The 21,837-nt window shown below is 44.3% G+C and overlaps 1 protein-coding gene across 1 annotated transcript; it reads right to left on the bottom strand.

The window, feature by feature from the left end:
- Positions 1-192: 192 nt before the first annotated feature.
- col1a1b (collagen, type I, alpha 1b) lies at positions 193-17,269 on the bottom strand. Its single transcript, XM_040177486.2, has 51 exons — positions 16,967-17,269; positions 15,192-15,386; positions 14,706-14,731; positions 14,480-14,515; positions 13,755-13,847; positions 13,343-13,411; positions 13,210-13,254; positions 13,049-13,102; positions 12,773-12,826; positions 12,513-12,566; positions 12,311-12,364; positions 12,171-12,224; positions 12,031-12,075; positions 11,860-11,913; positions 11,701-11,745; positions 11,529-11,582; positions 10,625-10,723; positions 10,492-10,536; positions 10,316-10,414; positions 9,894-9,947; positions 9,696-9,803; positions 9,369-9,422; positions 9,044-9,142; positions 8,909-8,962; positions 8,673-8,771; positions 8,505-8,558; positions 8,339-8,392; positions 8,196-8,249; positions 8,048-8,101; positions 7,873-7,917; positions 7,659-7,757; positions 6,455-6,562; positions 6,033-6,140; positions 5,700-5,753; positions 5,516-5,569; positions 5,306-5,413; positions 5,106-5,159; positions 4,931-4,984; positions 4,673-4,834; positions 4,447-4,554; positions 3,862-3,969; positions 3,706-3,759; positions 3,451-3,558; positions 3,302-3,355; positions 3,069-3,176; positions 2,893-2,946; positions 2,584-2,691; positions 2,227-2,494; positions 1,953-2,143; positions 1,592-1,834; positions 193-1,490 (listed from the first exon to the last, which is right to left on the bottom strand). The coding sequence occupies exons 1-51, from the start codon at positions 17,046-17,048 to the stop codon at positions 1,344-1,346; spliced, it is 4,338 nt and encodes a 1,445-aa protein (XP_040033420.2). The 5' UTR covers positions 17,049-17,269; the 3' UTR covers positions 193-1,343.
- Positions 17,270-21,837: the final 4,568 nt, after the last annotated feature.

Below are 21,837 nucleotides of genomic sequence, written 5' to 3'. Positions count from 1 at the left end.
TGATTCCTAAAGCTTTCAATGCATCACAAACAGCCTTTTGCTCCTCTCTCTCTCTCTCTCTCTCTCTCTCTCTCTCTCTCTCTCTCTCTCTCTCTCTATTAGAACATGTGCAATGCACCGTTGGTGTAACTCTCCAAAAACCTGATTCAGTTTCACAACAGTTGCAAAAGAGGACAGTGAAAACTCAGCCACTGAGTAGACCACTTCACATGCTTTATTTCAGCACCCAAAATAATTAAAAACATCTCAATGTATTATACATGTACAAAATAAGTACAGAATCTCTGTTTTAAACCATGAAAGTGGGTCTGCTTCAAATTCTTTTTTAAGAAACCCTTTGCGAAAGACATCGACAAAAACATTAACAACAGGGTGGGAGATGTGTGCTGTTTCTTTTTTTTGGTTTTAGTGAAGAGGAGTTTTTCCACAAGGAGGCAAACAGACAGATGGATCAACACTGAACAAATGTGCAGGGAAATGATATTGAACCAGAATCACTTGCTTTTATCTACAAAAACATGATTGCATGCATTACATCTGCAGTGATCACCTTTTCAGAACACTTCAGAAGAAAACAATTGCCGTGCATAAACAACAAGACAATAAGTCAATTTAGTAGCACCAAAAGATCTGCAGGCATTAGTGGCAATAATTACAGTATGGAGTTCCACCATCAAACACCAATATCTGGACCTCATTGAAATGGTAATAGCACCTTTGAATGTTTCTGATTTCCCCACAATAGACTTGTGTAAAAAATTCCCTTTTCATTTTAGAAAAAAAAAAACAGCGGTGCCTTCTTGTAATGAGGTAATCTACGTACTGCAGCGAAAAGGTGAGCTTCTTTGTTTTGGCTCCTTTTGCTGGTCTTTATCTGACGCAACGTTCAGGTGTTTTCTCTTTTTTTTCTCAAGAATTTACAACAAGAAGACACTGCACACTTTTTACAATTTATTTAACACCAGAAAAATGGTACACATCACTTGTTGTTTTCAATGTCCTTCCGCAGTGGTAGAAAAATGGCAAAAGTGACCTGTGTTTCATTGGGTGTGTGGATCTTTTTTTTCTTAATCTCCAGGGGGAAATTTTACACAAGTATATATATATTATTTTCTTGTTGCCAGCGGAAACAAAAGATTCTTTTTAAAGTGTCCTTGTGGTTGGTTTTGGTTGAAGAAGCAGTCCCAAAAACTTGATTGTAAAAACACAAACATCGTCTTCCGTAGAGTGGTTTTAAGCATGTGGACCAATGGCAGCCGAATGAGTTTTGAATGCATAGAAAAAAGGTTTAGAGATGACTGCTAGAAAAAAAACAACAATGTCATGTCCATTTTTCTTTCTTTTTACAAGAAGCAAACGGGGCCAACTTCGACGCCAAATTCCTGATCAGGTGCACCAACATCCATAGGAGCAATGTCAATGATGGGCAGGCGGGATGTTTTTGATGTCTTGTAGTCGATGACTGTCTTGCCCCATGTGCCAGTGTGTGACTGTGGAGAGGAACAAAAAAGAATATTCAGATACCGAAAGTCAAACCGTCTTCTTTGTCTGTGGTTCCTCTTTTGGAACTTTCAAAATAAATAAAACTCACCGTGCAGCCATCCTCGCTGACGCTGTATGTGAAGCGGCTGTTGCCCTCGGCTCTGATCTCGACCTCGTTGGGTCCCTGGAGAAGCACGGCCTTCTTCAGGTTGCCGCTGGCGGAGTCCATGTAGGCGATGCTGTTCTTGCAGTGGTATGTAATGTTCTGAGAGGCCTGGTTGGACATCAGGCGCATGAAGGCCATCTGGATGTTGACATCCTCGGAATCAGCTCCATTGCTGCCATACTGGAACTGCGGGGTGAAGGGAGGTGAAGGTGTGAATGGGCTTTACTGTCACTGCAAATGTGCTTTGTTCCAACAGCTCCAAGGAAGATGTTAATTCAGAGCGGGAAAGCTTTAGACTTCTTACCTGGAATCCACCAGTCATGGACTCGCTGAACCAGATTGGCTTCTTCTCTCTGATGTTCTTGCTGAGGTACCAGTTCTTCATGGGAATGCTGGACTCGCTGGGGTAGATGCAAGTCTCGCCAGTCTCCATGTTGCAGTGGACCTTGATGGCATCCAGGATGGATCCCTGGTTGGGGTCAACCCAGTACTGGTCTGCAATAGAGGAACATACAATATTTAAATCTCATCCTAATTTTCATCTAAAAGCATCCATCGGGGCTTTGATCTGCACTCACCGCTCTTCATCTCAGGGTGGGCCATCTTCAGATCGCGGCACATGCGGACTGGCGTCTTCTGGGTACCATCGGGGCTGCGGATCTTCTCAACCCTCTTGGTCAGGGTCTTCAGGGTAGAGTCGATCTCCATGTCGCGATCGCGCATCACGTTAGCGTCATCAGCGCGGTAGTCATCGTGTCCCTTGACAATACTAGGAGGGATCACCCATCCACCGCCACTGCCGGGACTTCCAGGGGCTCCAGGAAGTCCAGCAGGTCCAGGAGGACCCTGTTTGATCACACCGTAGGTTTACAAACTGCAGACACAGGAAGTGCCTGTATGCACAAGTAGTTCGCTTGAAAGGTCATAGTGCTTACATGAGGTCCCATATCTCCATTGCGACCACGAGGTCCAGGGGGTCCGATGGGTCCAGGCAGACCGTTCATGCCATCCTTACCAGGGGAACCATTAGATCCAGAAGGTCCCTATGGAGCAAAAACAGTTAAATGAGTGAAATTAAATAACTCACACTCACTTACTTTCAATGATTTTCCATTTTGTTTTGAAAAGAATATGTCCTGCGGATCATTTGCATGTTTTTTGTTCTGTGGTGGAAGACTAAAAACTGGCACTCCACAACTACCTGATTGGAAGTGAATTCATTTTTTGTGAAACTGGTTACTTACTCTGGGTCCAGCAGGTCCAGAGCTGCCAGCTGGTCCCCTCTCTCCAGAGCTTCCCTATATGTGGAATAAGATGAATATTAAATATTACGCATTGAAAGTGAGAATGTTTACATTGTTTACATTGTGCTAAGTTGACAGAGTTTTTCGCTACTCTACTACTTGAAGCAATTACTTACAGCGGTGCCGGGCAGACCCTGCATGCCACTGAATCCTCTGTGTCCCTTGTGTCCTCTTTCTCCAGCCTCACCAGCCTCTCCTCTGTCTCCCTTTGCACCAGCTGGGCCCTGAACGGCAACAACGGGAGGTCAACGCGCCATCTCAGGTTCATAGGGTCATGATTCATCACAAGACTGCAGCAATATCTCAAATATTATGCTTATTGATGATGTTAGGTAATGATGAAACATACAGCGGGACCACGGACACCAGCAGGGCCAGCAGGGCCGGCAGAGCCAGCGGCACCCTAAACAAAGGGGAGAGTAAAAAGAAATTCAGATCAAAAGAAAAGTTATCTGCAATTTAGTGACATATTTCCAGATGAGTTGGAAGAGGGCTTACAGACTCTCCACGGTCACCAGTCGCGCCAGAGGGGCCGGCCATTCCGGGGGCTCCAGGAGCACCAGGGGATCCAGGAGCTCCACTATTACCAGTCTCACCACGGTCTCCCTATAGGGGGCAAATCTCCAGTGAGACAATGCTAGGCAGCTTGAAGCTAGTTTCTATTGAGAAGATATGCTGTACTGAAGATACTAGAGCTGAGACCAAAAACACAGCAGAAAGTTGAGAACTTTGTATCTATAGGAGGAGGGGTACCTTGGGGCCACCAGCTCCATCGCGACCGGGGGCACCATCGTGACCAGAAGATCCCTGTGGAAGAGCAGCGAGGTCAATCGTCATTGGCAGCTTTAATACACGCCCTGTTGCCCACTGAATGCATTCAATCGTGTGAGTACTCTACAGGCCTCGTACCTCACGACCAGCCTCTCCAGAAGCACCAGGCAGTCCAACAGGTCCAGAGGGCCCAGGGGGTCCACGTGCTCCCTGAAGTCCAGAGGGTCCCTGCTTTCCAGGCTCGCCCTGAGGAGCAACAAGACAAGAGAGGTCAGTTCTGAGGAGGTCTTTAGAAATAATATGCAGAAGAGGATTGGTAAGCAGGTCTCCCCATGGGGGCTCCATACATTTTTCGGGAAATGCGGTTGTGGGAAAGGGAAGTCAAGTTTTTTAAGAAAATTTCAGTGAATTCATTTGTTGGTGATTTGGTTGAGAGAAATTATTTAGAGATACTGCAGTTTTGGGGAATATTACTTTTTTTTCAAAGCTCCCTAACCATAGACTGTAAATAAGTAATGGACCTAGTCATCATGATACAGTTTACAATGTTTACTGAGAAAATCAAGTTCAAAGTAGGGTCATTTTCTCAAAGACTTCTATGTAGTCAGACTTATATTTACACGCACAAGAGTCACCTCCTGATGGTGAGTGGAAAGAATTGAAATCAACATCATGTCAACATCATGCAATTTATTTTCAGTTCTGATTCTGGGGGATACTCACAGCTGGTCCAGAAATTCCTATGGTACCTCGCTCTCCACGCTGTCCAGTTATACCTACAGGACCAGGCCTTCCAGTAATACCTCCGGGTCCAGGTAGACCACTGGGACCCTGCACAGAACGATACAGTGCTCAGTCGGCAGGCGTACAATACAAAACAAATCACCATAGGGACCTTTTAGGCTTTGGACCTCCTTCACAGAATATCTATTGCAGAATTACAACTCACACGTTCTCCGTCGGGGCCAGGAGATCCCTTCTCTCCTGAGAGTCCTGCGGGTCCAACACTGCCAACCTCACCAGGGCGACCGGCGGGACCAGTCTCACCACGGTTTCCTCTTGCTCCCTCTTTGCCAACGGCTCCAACAGGTCCGGGGGCTCCGCCAGGTCCCTGCAGACACGCAGATGACTCCGGTCAGGCAATGGTGGCGTGCAAACAGACTGTGTTGGCTTTTACTTCTGGTTACACGGACAAGGTGAAACTTACAGGTGGGCCAGGGGCTCCGACTCTGCCGGCGGGTCCGGGGAAACCAGTAGCACCCTGCACACAGGAAGAGATACAGTGATGGGAGCGTAAAACAGCAAGACCGGTTCCACAATCATCATGATCATCACTGTGGCATCTCATTCTACCAAATCCCACATGTTGATGGGATACTCACAGGGGATCCAGCACCACCACGAGCACCTTTAGGTCCAGATGGGCCAGCGGGTCCCTATTGACAAAAATATGATGAATAAATGAACAACACAGGAACAAACATTTATAATTAAACAGAAATATGGAACTCAAGTTAAAAGGTTGGCAGTGGCGTTCATGATTTCATTTATGGATATGCATTTGTGTGGCATGTGGGCTTACCTGAGGACCAGAACCTCCAACAGGTCCGGCAGGTCCAGGAGCACCAGCTTCTCCCTTGGGTCCACTCTCACCAGACTCTCCCTTGGCCCCAGGCTGACCATCAGCACCCTGAGGTTGGAGGGCAAGAGAGGAAACAGTTCAAGACAACTTGCTCTATTGTGTCCAGCTTTGAAGATATCCATTAAAAAAAAAAACACGCCAGATTCTTACAGGAGGTCCAGCAAATCCAGCAGTTCCAGGACGTCCAGTTTCTCCACGCTCTCCCTGTTATAGTAATTAACATTTTTTAATCATTTTTCATGATCACCTGTCATCATGCTCTGCATATCTATTGGTGAAGATACAGTAAAAAGTGATCATGTTTTCCATCAAGTCCTTGATCAGGTGCACTTACATTGGAACCACGAGGACCAGTGGGTCCAGCAACTCCAGCTGCACCACCCTCACCCTAAAACCAGAGGGGGAGAAGAAGGCCAGGTCAGGTTTCATCCTAAACACTTCTAACCCAAGTCCTACCAGAGAAAGCTGTGCCAAAAACCAAATCTAAATAGAAAATATCCACAAATAATGTCATCAATGACTCATGCCTCCCTTCCCCACTATCGTACCATTTGAGATAAGTATGTTCAGTGATATACTATGTATGAACAGATGCAAAGAGAGAGGCTGCAAAACAAATTAGCAAAGATCATTGACCTGGATAACTGATGTGTTAACTTGGTCTCACCTTCTCACCCTGAGTACCAGGGGGTCCAGGAAGTCCAATAGCACCAGTTAGGCCACGCACGCCATCTTTGCCGAGTGCGCCATCACCTCCCTTGGCTCCAACATCACCCTGAAGAGAGAATGTTTATTAATAACTTTTTTTTCACAGGTACCCATCCTTAATTATAAAAAAGAGCCCATATGTTGCTCATTCTTAATTGACTAATTATCAGAGAGATTTAACCGTATGTTATTTCTTTATATGTGTCTCGTTACTTTGGTCTCACTTCCTGTCTCACACACATTGGATATCTAATCTACAATTGTTTTTTGATTATAACCTAAATAAAATCAACTAAATATCTGAAAACAAGGAACTAAAATCAAAAACTTTTCTGGTTATTTTACCCTATGGGTCATCTTCTGTGCAGGTTTGATACTTACTCTCTCTCCCTTGATGCCGGGGAGACCACTTGCTCCACGCTCACCGGGCATTCCCTGCATACCGGGGCCTCCTTGACCACCGGGGGCACCACCAGCACCAGCCTCTCCCTGCACAAATATATAGACACATTATCAATTACTGAGCTTTTTCAATCAGCTGCAGGTGACAATCCACTGGAATTTGTTCACAACAATGTCAAGTGAAAGTGCAGAAAGTTTCATGTTTTTTCAAGGCTTTCGAAGCTAAAAGGATAATTTGGCTTTTCTTTTTTAAAACACAGACTGTATTTAGAACCAATGGTTTTAGTGTTAAGAAAGTTAGGATTCTGCAGCAGCTTCTTGTGTGTCTTAATGTGTGTGAGTGCTGGAAACTATCCATTTAATCATTTTGCTCTTTCTCTTATCTACACCAGTGGTGGATACTAAAGGATGAAGAGCATTGTTTGTCCTTTCGGTTTTCTTAGTAAGGGTTTTGTCATGATTTTTCTGAGGCTCCACCTTCCAGGCTGTGTTGCAGCCCAGTGAGAATTTACTACTCAAAAGTAAAGCTGCTATTCCTGGTTGCAAATAATGGAATGCAACCTGTTGGTAAGGTCTGGAATGAAAACTGAAGACTGCCTTTTAAATGGAAATATACAGGACAGGACAGGACAAGAGAGTGCAGGTTGGGTGTGATTAGCATAAAAAAAACGTGGCCATGCTAGACACTTTTTCTTCTGATCATCTCAGCTCTAAATGTGAATGAATATGAGAAGGCTTCAATATCCTCAAGCTGGCAATAGCTGGACCACATGTTAGTAAATCATTGCTCATATGACACTTTCCAGAAAATTCCCCAATAATTGATATTATCATCATAAAATAAGGAGTAGGCATTAGCATTATAAATGTTTTAAAAAGTATAGATTTGCTCACTTTTGCTCCCTAGAGTTTGAGGGGGTGGCATATTGCTTGTGATTAATATTTTATACAATGTAACGATTCTGGATAACTGTCTTACATAGTGATAACATAATTTATTGTGTATTATTTCTGAAATATTGGGTGTAATTAAAAAAGAAAAGAAAAGCGTGGCTTTTAAAAAAAAAAAGACTTCCCTGTTACATGTTGCTATTTTATATGTGTCGCTAGTTGACCTTGTTACTGGTTATTCTTTTATTTCAAAAGCTGTTTTTGTGCTTTATTTCCTTTTCTTTTTACTTACCTTGGCTCCATCGCTACCAGCAGGGCCAGGAGAACCACGGCTTCCCATTGGGCCGACGGGTCCGTTGCCACCGCGCTCACCGGGGAAACCTCTCTCTCCCTAACGCAGAGAAGGAACACACGGGTCATGACCAATATAGCGAAAGACCAGAGGAACAGTGATTAATATGGAGGGGAGGCAAATGCTTTGTTTCCAAAACGTAGACTGAACTCACTCTTGGTCCGGATGGGCCAGAGGGTCCGGGCTCACCGGGACCGCCCTGAAGAAGAGAGGAGTTAATTAATTAAGGGACCTCCCATGAGAAACCAGAAAACATTATATCTGTCTACGTCAAGTATTTCTGGACTTTTTACTGATTGAAGTACAGCACATGGCATTGTGACTCTCACCTGCTCGCCAGGCTTGCCAGTCTCACCAGTAGCACCTTGGGGTCCAGGAAGACCCTGCGAAAAGAAGGAGAAACTTTGGAGTCAGCAAGTGGCGCTGCTCAGAGGTACGTCAACTAAACGACAAAAAAAGAGCACTTTCAAAACCGACCTGGAATCCAGGAGGTCCAGCGGGTCCTTGCTCTCCCTTCTCTCCGGCAGGTCCCTGAAGAAAGAGAGGCCAAGCCAATGATGAGAAACTTTGTGACACTCTCATGTTTTTTTAGTTTATGTTAAGTTAAGTGAAATACATACAGCAATGCCGGAAGGTCCAGGAGCACCAACATCACCATCTTTGCCAGGGGCACCCTGCGGAACAAAAGCATTACCAAACTCAATTATCAACTGTTTTTGTGCTTTCATTTTAATGGCAAACATTGATCACACTGATGAGAGTTTGATTTGCACAGGTAGTACTTACGACAGGTCCGGTAGAACCATCTGGTCCTTTCTCACCGCCCTTACCAGACTCGCCCTGTTAAAAAGAACAAAATTCACACTTAAGTCTGCCGTATCATTTACAATGCACCTTCTGAGAAAGCTCTATTTTTGGTGTTTCCAAACAAAATGACTCAGGCTGGTAACTCACGCTGGTTCCTTTGGGTCCGGGGAATCCCATAACTCCAGGCTGTCCTCTGGATCCAGCAGGGCCACCGGGTCCGGGACGTCCATCTTGTCCAGACACACCCTAAAGATCAGCACAATAAGGAGAATACTGAAGAGACTCATATGCTGATTAAACAGACTGTTTAGAAGCCACAGTTTTTCTCTGTTACATTGAGTACGTGGTCATCTATATGAAACTATTTTGAAGTCGGTACTTACAGCAGGTCCACTTTTTCCATCAGGGCCGGGGCTTCCGGGGCTACCAGTCATACCCTGTGAGAGAAAGGCCATTCGGTGAGTTTGCTATAGTGTGCTGTGGGAGCTCAACAGAAAGAAAGATTTTGCAGATCTCACCTTGGATCCAGGTGCGCCAGGAGCACCGGAGATACCGGTCTCACCGGTTGCTCCCTGAGCTCCTGCTGGGCCATTTGCACCACGCTCACCGGGGGCTCCCTGTCACAAAAGCGGGGGCCAAAGTCAGGGTAACTCTTCACGAGTGGTTTAGGTTTATGACCCAAATTACTTTCAGTTAACTTGAAGGGTTCATTTCCTTAACATGTGTCCAAATGAATCTCTTCTCATGCCGGTTATAGTTCCCTCGTGTGAGGTGTGGATACGTTAAGCCAGTTTTACAAACATACTCGTGACCTGGTCGGGAACTTGTGGGTAAAATGCTCACCTTGCCTCCGGCTGCTCCATCAGCTCCAGGTGCACCACGAGGACCAGGGCCGCCCTGAGGGAACACAGACAGTCAAGAATGTCAGCAACTGTGGTGGAAGCACTCGGACTTTGAGTGGTAAATCCCCTTGGGAATTTAGCGTACCCGTAAATGTTCAGAAGGCTTTTCAAAGAACACTGAATAACATTAGTAATTTTTCAAAAACAGAGGTAGATGGATATCCAACTCCACGGCTGCTCCCAGTGGCATCAAGAAATAATTGCATTGTTTTTCTCGATGCACCTACAATATCCAACAGAGGTTCGGTAAAACGAAGGAGCAACATACGCGCTCTCCAGGGGGTCCACGGGGTCCACCACCACCGGGCTCTCCGCGTCCTCCTCTCTTGCCCTCCTCACCAGAGGGGCCGGGAAGTCCCTGAATTCCAGCGGGTCCCTGGGAAAAAAAAGAGAAGAGGAAGGTTACAAGAGTACATACATCCCAAAAAAACAAAAATAAAATAGATTGATGAATTGTGAAACTTACAGGCTCTCCCTTGGCACCAGGCTCTCCCTTAGGACCAGGAAGCCCATGATCGCCCTGTTGGCAGAACACACACATTTAATGTTGACTCTCAGGTTACAGTGAAGAAGAGTGAATCTAAATAAAACAAACGAATGGCGATCCGTGTTTTCCAGATTTCATATATGTGGCCCTGTGATCTTTATAAGTGGATGGTGTTCCCATAGTTAGATTTTAAAAACCACAATATAGTCTACATCGCTGTTATAGAAGTCCCTAAAATAATCTCTAGAAGCGGGTAAGAGAGAAAAGAATACAGAAAATTGAATTCACAAAACGCATTGTGCAGCCGGACAAAATTCATGCCCTAATAATTACGTTATATTCGTAACCGTTGTGTCGTGATACGTATCCCCAGATTCTCTCAGATGCTCAGCCCTACTCACATTGTTACCCTTGGGACCAGGAGCACCAACGGCTCCCTGAGCTCCAGCAGGACCACGAGTGCCGGGGAAACCAGGAGCACCAGCAATACCGGAAGCACCCTGCGGGGTTGGAGAGTCGGGGTGTCAGGAACGCCTCATGTGCAGGATTCAACTTGATCAGTGAGCGGGATACTTACAGGGGAACCCTTAGCACCAGGGGAGCCATCGGATCCGGGTGCACCCTGTTGAGAGGGGATGCGTTTAGCACTGAATTGCATTTAGCATTTGTATTAGTCCTTGCCATGTGGAAATTCCTGTTTCTAAACTCACAGCAGCTCCAGCAGGTCCAGAAGGTCCTGGGTTACCAGCCTCACCACGGGCTCCCTGGGGTCCATCCTTTCCACGGCCTCCTGAGGGGCCGGTCTCTCCCTGCCGAAGCAAGCAACGCAGTCTCAGAAAACATGAATAGTATAAGCTTCTCAATCAATCAATAACCCATCTTGGGACATTATTTTAAAGATACGTTTATACTAGAATACAGCTTGAACTTGGATTTTACAGTACAAATAAAGAGGGTAAATAGTCAACCCACTAATCTTAAATTGGCCCATAGGGGTATATGCATACCCCTGTTACTGCAAATAACCCGTGTGTGTGTAGTGTAGATATGATGGGGAGGGGGAGGCAGCGACAGCTATGGGGGCTATTAGTGGTCTACTGATGCCATCTGGTGGCTGAAGTCTTGATATTGGCTACCAACAACTCCCAACAAACAAGTGGAGGGACGGGGGCTTAATCTTTATAGACCCACTTAACGCACTGCATGTTAAAACAGTGTCCATGTCCGCCGGGGGAAACCCGTGTGTGAAGGACCAAGCTGTAGCTGTAAGTTATAAAGGGTTCAGCAACAAAAATAAAATACGGTTGTTGATTTAATTGGACGGGAATGAGTGAAGCACAGCGGCGCAGCAACTTCTCTAAGGTGGAGAGACCTTTTCAAGCCTGTCGGTCAGTGCATGTTTTTGGTCAAATAATAATAACATTGCTCATAAAGCTCCTAGTTTACTAAGTGCTTTGACGGAAGAAAGGCAATAAAAACAAACAGATAGAGAAGATAGATCATCTAAAGTTCAATTTAAACATGGATGAAACAATAAAGGACACAATAAAACTAAATATATACAATAAGAACAAACTAGTGTGGATTGGATCTTAAAAATGTGTTGTGACCTACTTTAGCACCAGCACCACCGGGGAATCCAGGGGCACCAGAAGGACCAGTAGCGCCCTGAAAAGTAATAACAAACAATCACGGTGATGTTAGCAGACAACCACACAGACATCTGTACATTTCATGGAATGTTAATTAGATGCACTTCAGCAATAAACACAAAAATAACACTTACAGGGGGTCCAGCAGCACCAGTGTTGCCATCATTACCACGAGCACCCTGCAGAGCAGTCGGAGATTAGATTAAAGTCATTTACAGGAATCGTACCTACGTCAAATAATGGACACAAAAATATATAACAACGTGTAGAATGAGAGGAACCACAACACTTACAGAAGCACCAGGAGGTCCAGGGCGGCCTCTCTCACCGGGGAGACCACGAGCGCCCTGGAGAAGACCACGATAAAATGGACAATATTAGCTTGGCGTTTGATTCTGTTTTTTGGAGGCATTGATCAGTGTTGTACGTGTCAATAAACAGATGGAGATCTGACGGCAACGTACCAATGCGCCGGGGATACCGTTCTCACCAGATGCGCCACTCTCTCCCTGTGGACAATGGCAGGAGGGATTTGGTTCAGAGTGAAGTTTAGGTGCAATTTCTGTGTCAATTTCCTTGTCAGGAGCACGCCCTGCTATCCTACCTTGGGACCTGCGGGTCCAGCGTCTCCCTTGGATCCATCCAGACCGCTGAAGCCCTGTGCACAAAGTCAAACGGGAGTCGGTCACCTCGGGGCAACGTCACGGCAGTTAAAAACAGTAGCCGATGCTCCTCCCAACTCACTCTGTGTCCCTTGATGCCGGGGAGTCCGGGGGTTCCGGGGAATCCACGAGCTCCCTGCGGGAGGAAACCAAGAGACAAGTTAGTAACTATGTCTCACGCGTGACGATGTCCTGCAATGGACATACGGAGCTCTCTGCCCCTGCAGAGTTTGAACACTACTAAAATCCTTTTAAAACCTTTGCCCTCAATGGGCGTCACTCACCTGAGGGCCAGCGGCTCCACGCTCTCCGGGGCGACCGGGTTTGCCGGCCTCACCCTGTTTTAAGACACAGAGAGGAGGTTAGCGGCCTGCGTTAGTATCTTTGAGGCAATTAATGAATAACGAAGGAGGAGTTGTGACGTATCCAGAACAATATGCAAAACAGTGTTGTGTTACAAGAACCAATTAAATGTCTTTCCTTCTCTGTTTCATGAATGGAAATGACAACCAGCAGGGGTGAAAATGATCAATAGGTCACTTACGTCATCTCCGTTCTTTCCAACGGGACCACTGGGACCACGAGGGCCCATAGCACCCTAAAAACAACAACAAGAAAAGAATGAATAGGAATCTAATTAAAGTAAATGTAAAAGTATTCATAAGTTGCAAAAACTCGGTGTCAGCGATTGAAACAGGAAGTAGAACGTAGGAGGCAACATATTATCAATAAAAATACATTAAAAGGATCATTTTAAAAATAGGGACACATTACTTTTTGGGGTTAGACATTTATTTTGCAGAACATTTTGCGTACTTACAGAGGCTCCGGGCTCACCGGGCTCACCAGGGTGGCCGTTGGGACCCTGAGGACCCTGATGGACAACAAGAATAACAGATATTTATGCAATGTCGTCTATAATGTTTATGCATGCATCATGGATGCAGTGTTACTGGCCAAATGTTTTGTTGAATTACTTACAGGGGCGCCGATTGATCCAGGAAGACCACGTGGACCCCTGGGACCCTGTCGATGAGACACAGATCCATTAGATTCAGTCCAAAGAGTAACTTTAACAACAGAGGTAAAGTGAGAAAGAGCAAAAGCTTCATACCATGGGACCAGGTTGAGGTGGGCTAGTGTATTTGGAGTGGTCAACGTAGCTCATCTGAGGAGAGAAATTCTGAAAAGGGAAAAGATACAGGGTGAGTTTAGGAGAAACAACCCTCGAGTCAATGTATTTCAAAGTGACACCTGAAAAGTCACTGAATCTTTCTCACAGATATTGAGGCAAATGTTGTAAACGCTTTGGGCCACTAATAGAGTAAGAGGATCAGAGAGCTGTCTGCACTCCCACTAAATAGCTTCATCTTAATCTTAATCACAAATCATCTGTGCAAAATGCAGAATGATCGTTGATCATATCACGAATGAGCCTACCATGTTTCTTTTTTTTAAAGGGGTCTCTCATTTGTTAACAGAGTTGAGCGATCTGTAAAATGTAAATCCTGGATGTGGATACTTACTCCGCCAAGGCCAGGGGAGCCAGGGGGACCGGGAAGGCCGGGCATACCAGGCTCTCCATCCAACCCATCATCGCCAGGAGGACCAGCGGGACCCTGTCGCAAGGTAAGGCCGACCCGGTTAGCAACACTTCACAGATTACTAAATGTTTCTATTTTAATTCATTCTTGCCATGCTGACTTTATTATAACCAAACCAAAGTCGACTAGTCTTTTCTATGAAATGGTTGTTTATATTAACAAATGACACTGTTAAGACTGCACATATCTGTAATTTCCACCCGATGTAGCGGCGCTGATTTTGAATTATGTACATTTGCAAAAAGGTTAAGAATCTGTTTGTTACAAGTTGTCTTCTCCGAAATGATCAGTTAAATACTAATCCATCATTGATGAATCAATTCCTACTGTTTGACCTTTAAACTTTTGATGACCTGTTGACCTTGTCGCCCAATTATTAAAGGCCATCAAAACAAATGATGTCGTAGTAGCTTGAACAGCATTTAGATTGGTTTATATACTCAACAAGCTCATAAAAGATGTAACACCGCTGTGTGTATTTTCACATTTGAAATTGTGGTTAATGAAATAATAGCAAACACGACAGAGAAACATGTCAGTCTGCGTTTCACTTCACACTAAAAGACCACCAATATATTGTCCTTGTGGTAAATATTTACGACAATTATAATAAAAACATGGGTGCACGGTAGTGAGGGTAAACCCACCTGGTCTCCCTTGGTGCCAACTTCTCCCGTTGTTTGCTATGGGTAGACAAAAAAATAGTGATGAGCCACACGACAATGTTTCATACAGACTATAAAAAGTGCACCATCTTGAACACAAGCAGCTGTGGTGACTAACTTCACTAGGCCATGCCAGCATCTCCAAAGAGACACATGTACTTTTATCACACTTTTAAATCAATTGAAACCATATTAAAGGGCTCAGTACCTCATAGTCATCTGGGACCGGGACTCCTACGGTAGCAACGGAGAAGAAGAAAATGTCATCACTTGGATATTTATGAGACGCATTCATACGCATGTTTATCGGCCTCTTAATGTTTTCTGTAGTGGTAAAGAGGTATAATAAATGATAAATGATGAATGTATTTTTGGGAGAAGTGACATCTGTTGCACCCTTCAGTGCCACCTCATAGGTATGCGTGTTGTGAAATTACTCATGCACGGCCAGATTTCCCCAAAGAGCAGGTTAAATCCACCGTTCAGAGGATGCATATTGAAAATGACAAACAAAAGGTAAATCCAAATTGATTCTTTTCTCAAAATCCTCAGGAGAGCCGGCAGGAATTAGGGCCTCCAGTCCGTCCGTGGCCAGTGAGACGGGGTTGGTCAGAGGTGAGGTGGGAGGCACTAGGTGGCGCCACAATGCTAATTAAACCACCGAATTGGTGAAGGGAGGGTGAAGGTGAAGTACCATCGGAGTCGGGGCAGATTGGGCAGCACTCTCCGTCTGGGATGATGGGATCGGCACAGTCGGACGTGTCCTCACAGATCACCTCGTCGCACATGATGTTTCCGCTGTCGCAGACGCAGATCTGGCACGACTCTGGTTTCCATACATCCTTGTCGTTGTACAACTGTCCATCTAATGTGCAGCTGCCGAACGTCCCTGAGGGGTCAAAAATAAACCACAGTGAGTTTGGGCATCAAACTGAGAAGAAATAGAAGAGGAAAGAGAGCAAGCGTGATGTTGTCTATTCTCTATTATGTACAGTGTGCGGTAAGATTTAGTTAGCCCTTGCTACACCTGCACAGGTGTGCATCATATGGTAACTAGAACAGGTACAGATCAGACATTAGACATGCAGAGCAATATAGCATTCAGATTAATTTTCACAAATGTTCTTTCGCTTTTGAGTAAAGTAATCAGCTCTGGCCTCTTGCATATAGACATATTTGGAGTTTTTTTGGAGTTCTTAATGTGATTTTGTAAAATGTTGAAAATATAAATGTATATAGCATATATACCTTCTTCAACGTGCTATTTCAGCTAAATTATAGCTTCATCATGTTTTGGCTTCATCAAGATATGGAAAAAGTCATGGAAACATGATTAAATGATTCTTTTAAAGTCTTGGTTTTAGTTCTGGTGTTTGGAGAATGATTATCCCCAGATGTGCTGTTTTTGATTAAGTATAGTAACACCAGCTTCCATAAACAGGAGGTACAAGTTATTGCGCTTGGTAAACCTTAGAAAACAGGCCCTCATCACGCAACAGAACGAATGAAACAAAAGTCAATATACAACATTTCTGATCAGACGCAGTTCAAGAGTGGAAAGCTGCAGTGGGCCTAATCACGTGTCCAGCTGGGGGTAGTGTTGCTGGGCCGGTGGAAGGGGGTACGGGAGGGGGGGCGAGGTTCAGAGGATGGATGCACGGTTCCACTGTGCGCCACTGAGCGGCGCTGACAACCTCCAAAACCAGATCCTCCCCGCCCTTCTGTAGCTGGTGATTAATGGATGTCTAGACTTTTTTTTGTGTGTCGACGTCAGACTTCGGCGATTTTTCCATTGTCCTTTTTTTTCAACTAACAAAACTAAGTTTTACATAAACTGGAAAATGCTTTTGCGGGACGAAGCGTTTGTGCGCGAGTTTCCAACTGTAAAACAGCTGTAAGGTCTCCGCTTTATCAGGTTTGGTCCTCCCCTCAAAACTTTCCCCACTTTTTGATGCGTTGGTGTTAAAACTACAGAGAAAACTCCTCGTTCCAGGGTCCACAGTCAATGGCACATATTTGTGAATTTTTAAAAACCTGTGCAAAAACTACTCTGAAGGCAATTAACAATTAACTTCCTTAAACGTATTTTGCATTTTGAATTTGATTTAAACTTTTGCTTCAACTCTTCAAATGTCCTGTCACTGCGCCTCAGAGAAAATGCAGCTGCTCCCCTCAAAGTTTTGCGCTCCGGTGCGCAAGACGCACGGTCAGTGTGGACGCGCACGTCCGTGAGAGCAGCAAACGATCATATTAACTCTATTCCTTTGCAGTTTCCCCGCCGCCCCCCACCCTCCAACGAAAAAAAAAAAAAAAAAAAAAGCACAAACCGCATCACTGCAATAACGTTCACGAATCTAAAGCGCACTGGAGGACGTTCAGCTCCAGCAGACCGCTCAGCATCCTCTGCACGCTCTCCAACATGCCACAGTCCGAAAAGAACTCAAAGCAACGTTTGAAAGGGTTACTTACTGTCATCCTCGCCTTGACCTCTCACCAAAAGCACTGCTGCACTGAGCAACAGCGCTAACCGAATATCCACAAAGCTGAACATGTCTAAATATTAGACATGTAGATTCTTTGCGACAGAGGGGGAATCCTTTGTTTTTTCTTCTCCTCAGACACCACTCATACAGGGTAGGGTCCGGTGTGTGTAACTCCAAATCCAGACCCTAGCAGAAACTCCCTACTGCCTAAACAAAGTTAGCTTGGCTTTTATACGCCACGGGCTTTTTGGGGGAGGTCTCGTGCACACCAAACAACTTGTGGATGTGCAAGTCGCAGTCCCTCCTTCCTCGGAGAGGGGGGCCGTCTTCAAACATGTCAGACAAGTTCACGTTTCAGCTCAAACGTGGATGGTGAGGACGGGCATCATTTACGCAACGGCTCGCCGCCGTTCAGACGTGTTTTCTCATCTTCTGCTCCTCCGTGGACTTTCTTAATTGATGCTTTTTGTTGAAGGGTGCTTGTGTATTTTCTGCTTCCAACCCGAGACATTGTGGTTTGAGCTGATTTTCAATCGTCTGGACGCCGGATGGTTTTATTTGTGGAACCATCTCCAGTTCAGCCTTAATCAATAGGCACCAAATTGATCATGGATATGCTGTTCAACCGAGGAGTGGATGGATTCCGGTTGGACAGGAAGTTATTTCCTTCATTTAATATTAACTTTAGGCTCAGGGGCTTCTTTAAAGAGGAAGGAATGGTTTGCTTTCGTGCGTATAACGCACGGGGAGCAAACCAAGATGTAAAACACTTTCTTATGTACAAGGAAATAAGAACATTTTTCGTATAGGGATATTTTGAGAGCGATCAAACGTATGCTATTATCAGTTTTACGTCCTTTAAAATATAGTTTTTTGTTTTTATTCTGGCCTTATCCCCTTCTGAGTATCAAGCACCTTGAAGCAAGTGATCATAGACCTCTCCAGTTACAAGTTGTATGTGCCTTAAAGGTGCAGTTAACTTACATGAAATGTTAACATTTCCCCCTCACAATTAGGAATTTGAACACATTCTAGCAGTAAACCCTCCAAATAAATAAAATGTAAGCTGCCATTAACGGTGCTTTCATCCTTGTTGCCGTTAAGTAAGCAATCCGGAATCCAAAATGATCACGGTTTTAAAGCAGGTGCAACAAACTGAGTTAAAAATCGACACACTCCAAAAGGGGCATGGACGTCCTATGATGTTACAGCCAGGGAGGGAGAGAGAGAGAGAGAGAGAGAGAGAGAGAGAGAGAGAGAGAGAGAGAGAGAGAGAGAGAGAGAGAGAGAAAAGAAGAAAATCTGGCAGATCCACCAAGCAGTCTACATACACTGTGGACACGTTGCAGATTCTACAACTGCAGTATGGCCCGGATTGACCTCTCTGTTACTTTCTGGCGTTGTCTTGTTTTTCTGACATTAAACTCATGGAATCAACACTCAGTGGTGTGTTGTAGTTCTGAAATAGACCTAGTAACCAATTTGAGAAAAGAAAATGTCTCTCATTTTTAAATAATATATTGAAATAGCTCACTGACTCACAAACACTATCTTGAAATGAAAGTGTTGATCGTAAGGGTTATCCTGTGGTTTTTCATCTGGTTATTTGACACATGCTATGACCATAGCAGGAAATGGACATGCTCAGAACTAACAAAGAAGACAAAACTGTAACTATCTTTAAGACAATATCACAAACAATAAAAGGAAGACAGAAATGTAAAGCATTAACAGCAATAGGGCATCCTAGCTTCCCACTACTTACTACACATCGGTCTCACCATTTAACACTGAGCAGATTTAACACTTCGTTGAGTGTTGATTTCACACTGACAATGTACAATGAGTAGAATTTCAACCTCCCAAAATAATTTTACAAAACAATTGACAAGTTAAACAAAACAAATCTGAACCGAGCTCAGTCTGGTGTTCATGGAAGGCCTTTGTTCAATTATGCTATAGCTCAGCTGTGTGATGCTCGCTGGACCAGTCAAGGAATATATGTTACGTTTATTACCTCAGCAATGAGTAAAAATGGAAAATAAAATAAATAAATCATACATAAAATGACAATGACGACAGTAGATACAGGGTCATTCATTAGCCAGCATTACATCTTGATAGGGCCTACTAACAATAAAGTATTCCCAGTTTTCACTAAATGATTGGAAAAACTGCACGTAACATTTTATTGTTGCATCTCTTAATACCTGTGACACGCGTAATGCCACAATAGAGGGATCTACACTGCCACAAGGGCACTTTCAAAATAAGACACACCCATTTAAATGGCTTTTTTTTGGACCAGAAGAAAAGCATGAGTGGGAGGAAATGTTAAGGTTATACAGTTATCAAAGGTTTCAGGGTGTTCTGAATTAAATGAAAAAGGGAAGTTCTGTTCAGGTTCATGCTGTTTATCTGAGAGGAAACCTGTTGGATAAGATGTGTCTGTGTTCCTGTGTGCTGCATCTGTTGTTTTAACTTTAAAACACAGTAATTCATTTGTTTTTATATCTTCTGAAAGTGCAAAGAGACAAAATAAATCTGCTTCAGGTATCACCAGATGAGTCTTTTAGTAAGTACTTTCCGTGGGTGAAAGAAGCAGAAGCTCACAGGGCAGTGTTTAAATAGAACTGGTAATTTTCCGCTGTTTGGAGTTGCTGCGATGTATAATATATTTTTTTGCGGCCAGTCTCTCAGAGTTCAGTCTGGTGGTTTGGGTGGAAGTGCTCAGAATGACTTTATGGCACTTCAGCTGCATTCAAATGTCCTACGATGCCGCAGTATCCTCACTGAGCTACATGCTTTGTAACGCTATCAGGTTTTTCAGCTGAGAGAAAATCTCCACACTTTTTAGCATTGGCATTGTAGGCAATCGATAGAGATCCACTCTCGTCACATCGTTTCTGAGAAGAAACCGTGCAAAAGTTATTGAAATGGAGCCGCAAGCTCTCCAGAAATTCTCACTTGTCATTGGTCGCTTGTGGAAGGACATTAGCCTGAAATGTAAGAGGTGATGGGAAAAAGTGTCATAGTCACGGCTCCAGAAATATCATGACTGTCAATAAGAATAAACTGACTCATCCAGCTCTTGATGAAGCAGTTTAGAGACTCAAATTGAATCACTTTTTACTGGAGGCGATTATTTTGGAGCAGGCGTCTTTGCACAAGTAGGTCTACATGCCGCATTAACACGAGGCAGAGCTGCAGCTCAGTGCCTAAAAAAGGCCCAAACTGTGCATTCCCCTGCGAGCCTGATCTGTAGCCAGCAACACATAGCATCTGCCTGGCCCTGTCCACGTGTTTCTACTTGTAATCTCGCTCCTGCTCCAAACTCCGACGAAGCCAAACCCTCTCTGTCTCCCTCTCACTCCTCTCACTGCCTGGAGGCTCCTTTTCCTTTACCTTATTTAAGATGCCCTGGGGAATTTATTAGTATATATATGCATCACAAACACACACAAGGTCACAATTATTTGCTCTTAAACCTTTTTAAACCAGGCTATTATCTTTTAAAAAAAATATTTTCAATTACTAGGAAATGACTGTTTCAGGCTTCAGAAAGAAGCCCATTGTGAACCTACCTGCTTCAGACAGATTACAGGGTATGATGAAAATTGTACAGTATCGCAAATAAAATCTGTCACTGTAGAGTACATCCTTTAAGTTCTTAATGGCTGTTATCAAGACTACTACAAAACTGTAATAATGTTCATCAGTTTTCCAAAATGGTATGTGCACTCTAAACAGTGAAAAGGGATTCCTTTTATAAGCAGAATAACCTCCGATGTATACAATCCTCAAAAGTGTTCGGGTCATCATTTTGAGAAGTACAACGAACAAAAAGAGATTCTGGAAGCTTCTCAGACGCCTAATACAACTTTAAAACAGACATTTAAAAATATAATCTTAATATTGGTATTTAATCTAAACCTCATTTTCTGGAATTACTACATAAGGGATTCTTCCTTCCTTTAAACCGACATTCCCTTCTCTTTGCGAAACATGATGCTCATTTGCTCGGTTAACGTGCCGGCTGAGTGTGGGGTCATCGATCACCTGCTGCATGTTTTTCCCGCTGCTCATTGCCGTTAAAGCAGACGTCTCTACACAAATCGCTGTACCTGGAGGTGTCCTGGTTGCCAAGTGGTTAGACGCGTGTGATGCTTCCAGTTTACTTTCAACCAGGGAACTTTATTTGCCGTCTCTGCCTCTGCTGTGAAACGGCACGATACAGTACGACATACAGGGTCCTTTATCTTGGACTGAAATGCCGGATTAAACGTCAGGTCCCCAGCAGAGGTGAGCACATATTCGCGGCCCTGGAGTCTGCCGTGTACGTGTACAGACGGGCAAATAACTAGTGTGACCACACCAGTCGCCTCTGTGAAAATAAACCTTCCGGCAGCCGGCAGAGACCCTGCAAGTTCGTTCAAAGCACGGAGCATGAGTTGAAAAGAAGAAAAAAAAGGAAAAAAGAAGAGACTTCCACGCGGCGTTATGGGTAAATGCTCAATTACAGGGTGAAATGCTTCAGCCCACTTCTTACTGTTGCTTCAAGTAGAGCCTGGATGTGAACTGCAATCATCTGCTGAAGGCTCGGCTTTTGTCTTTTGAGTGTGCAGCCCGGGTTTGGTGCGTGCTGGCTATCACTCTCACCACTACAACAGCAGTCATTTACATTGAGGGGAGTCGTATTCCGCACTAGCAGGTTAGAATTCACGCTACTGTATAGACGTAAGTATTCAATGTATCGCAAGAAGTTTGGCCTCCTTTCTGTGACGTTCAATCATCTAGTATAGTTTGACATTTTGGGAAATACTTTCTTCTTGAGTTAGTTGATATTATTTGGAAATC

Source organism: Gasterosteus aculeatus, chromosome 5 (genome assembly GCF_964276395.1).
Source record: "Gasterosteus aculeatus chromosome 5, fGasAcu3.hap1.1, whole genome shotgun sequence".
NCBI lineage: Eukaryota > Metazoa > Chordata > Actinopteri > Perciformes > Gasterosteidae > Gasterosteus > Gasterosteus aculeatus.
This window is presented reverse-complemented; position numbering and strand designations above follow the sequence as displayed.

Bases quoted from the DNA above. Each gene is read 5' to 3' on its own strand.
- col1a1b (XM_040177486.2), bottom strand. From the start codon at position 17,048: ATGTTCAGCTTTGTGGATATTCGGTTAGCGCTGTTGCTCAGTGCAGCA. The intron at 10,415-10,491 runs GTAAGTATCCCG...CCAACCCCGCAG, and splicing joins CTGGTGCTAAGGGTTCCCCT to GGTGCTTCCGGTATTGCTGG. The intron at 6,141-6,454 runs GTAAGTATCAAA...TTCTCTCTTCAG, and splicing joins CCGGCATCAAGGGAGAGAGA to GGTGATGTTGGAGCCAAGGG.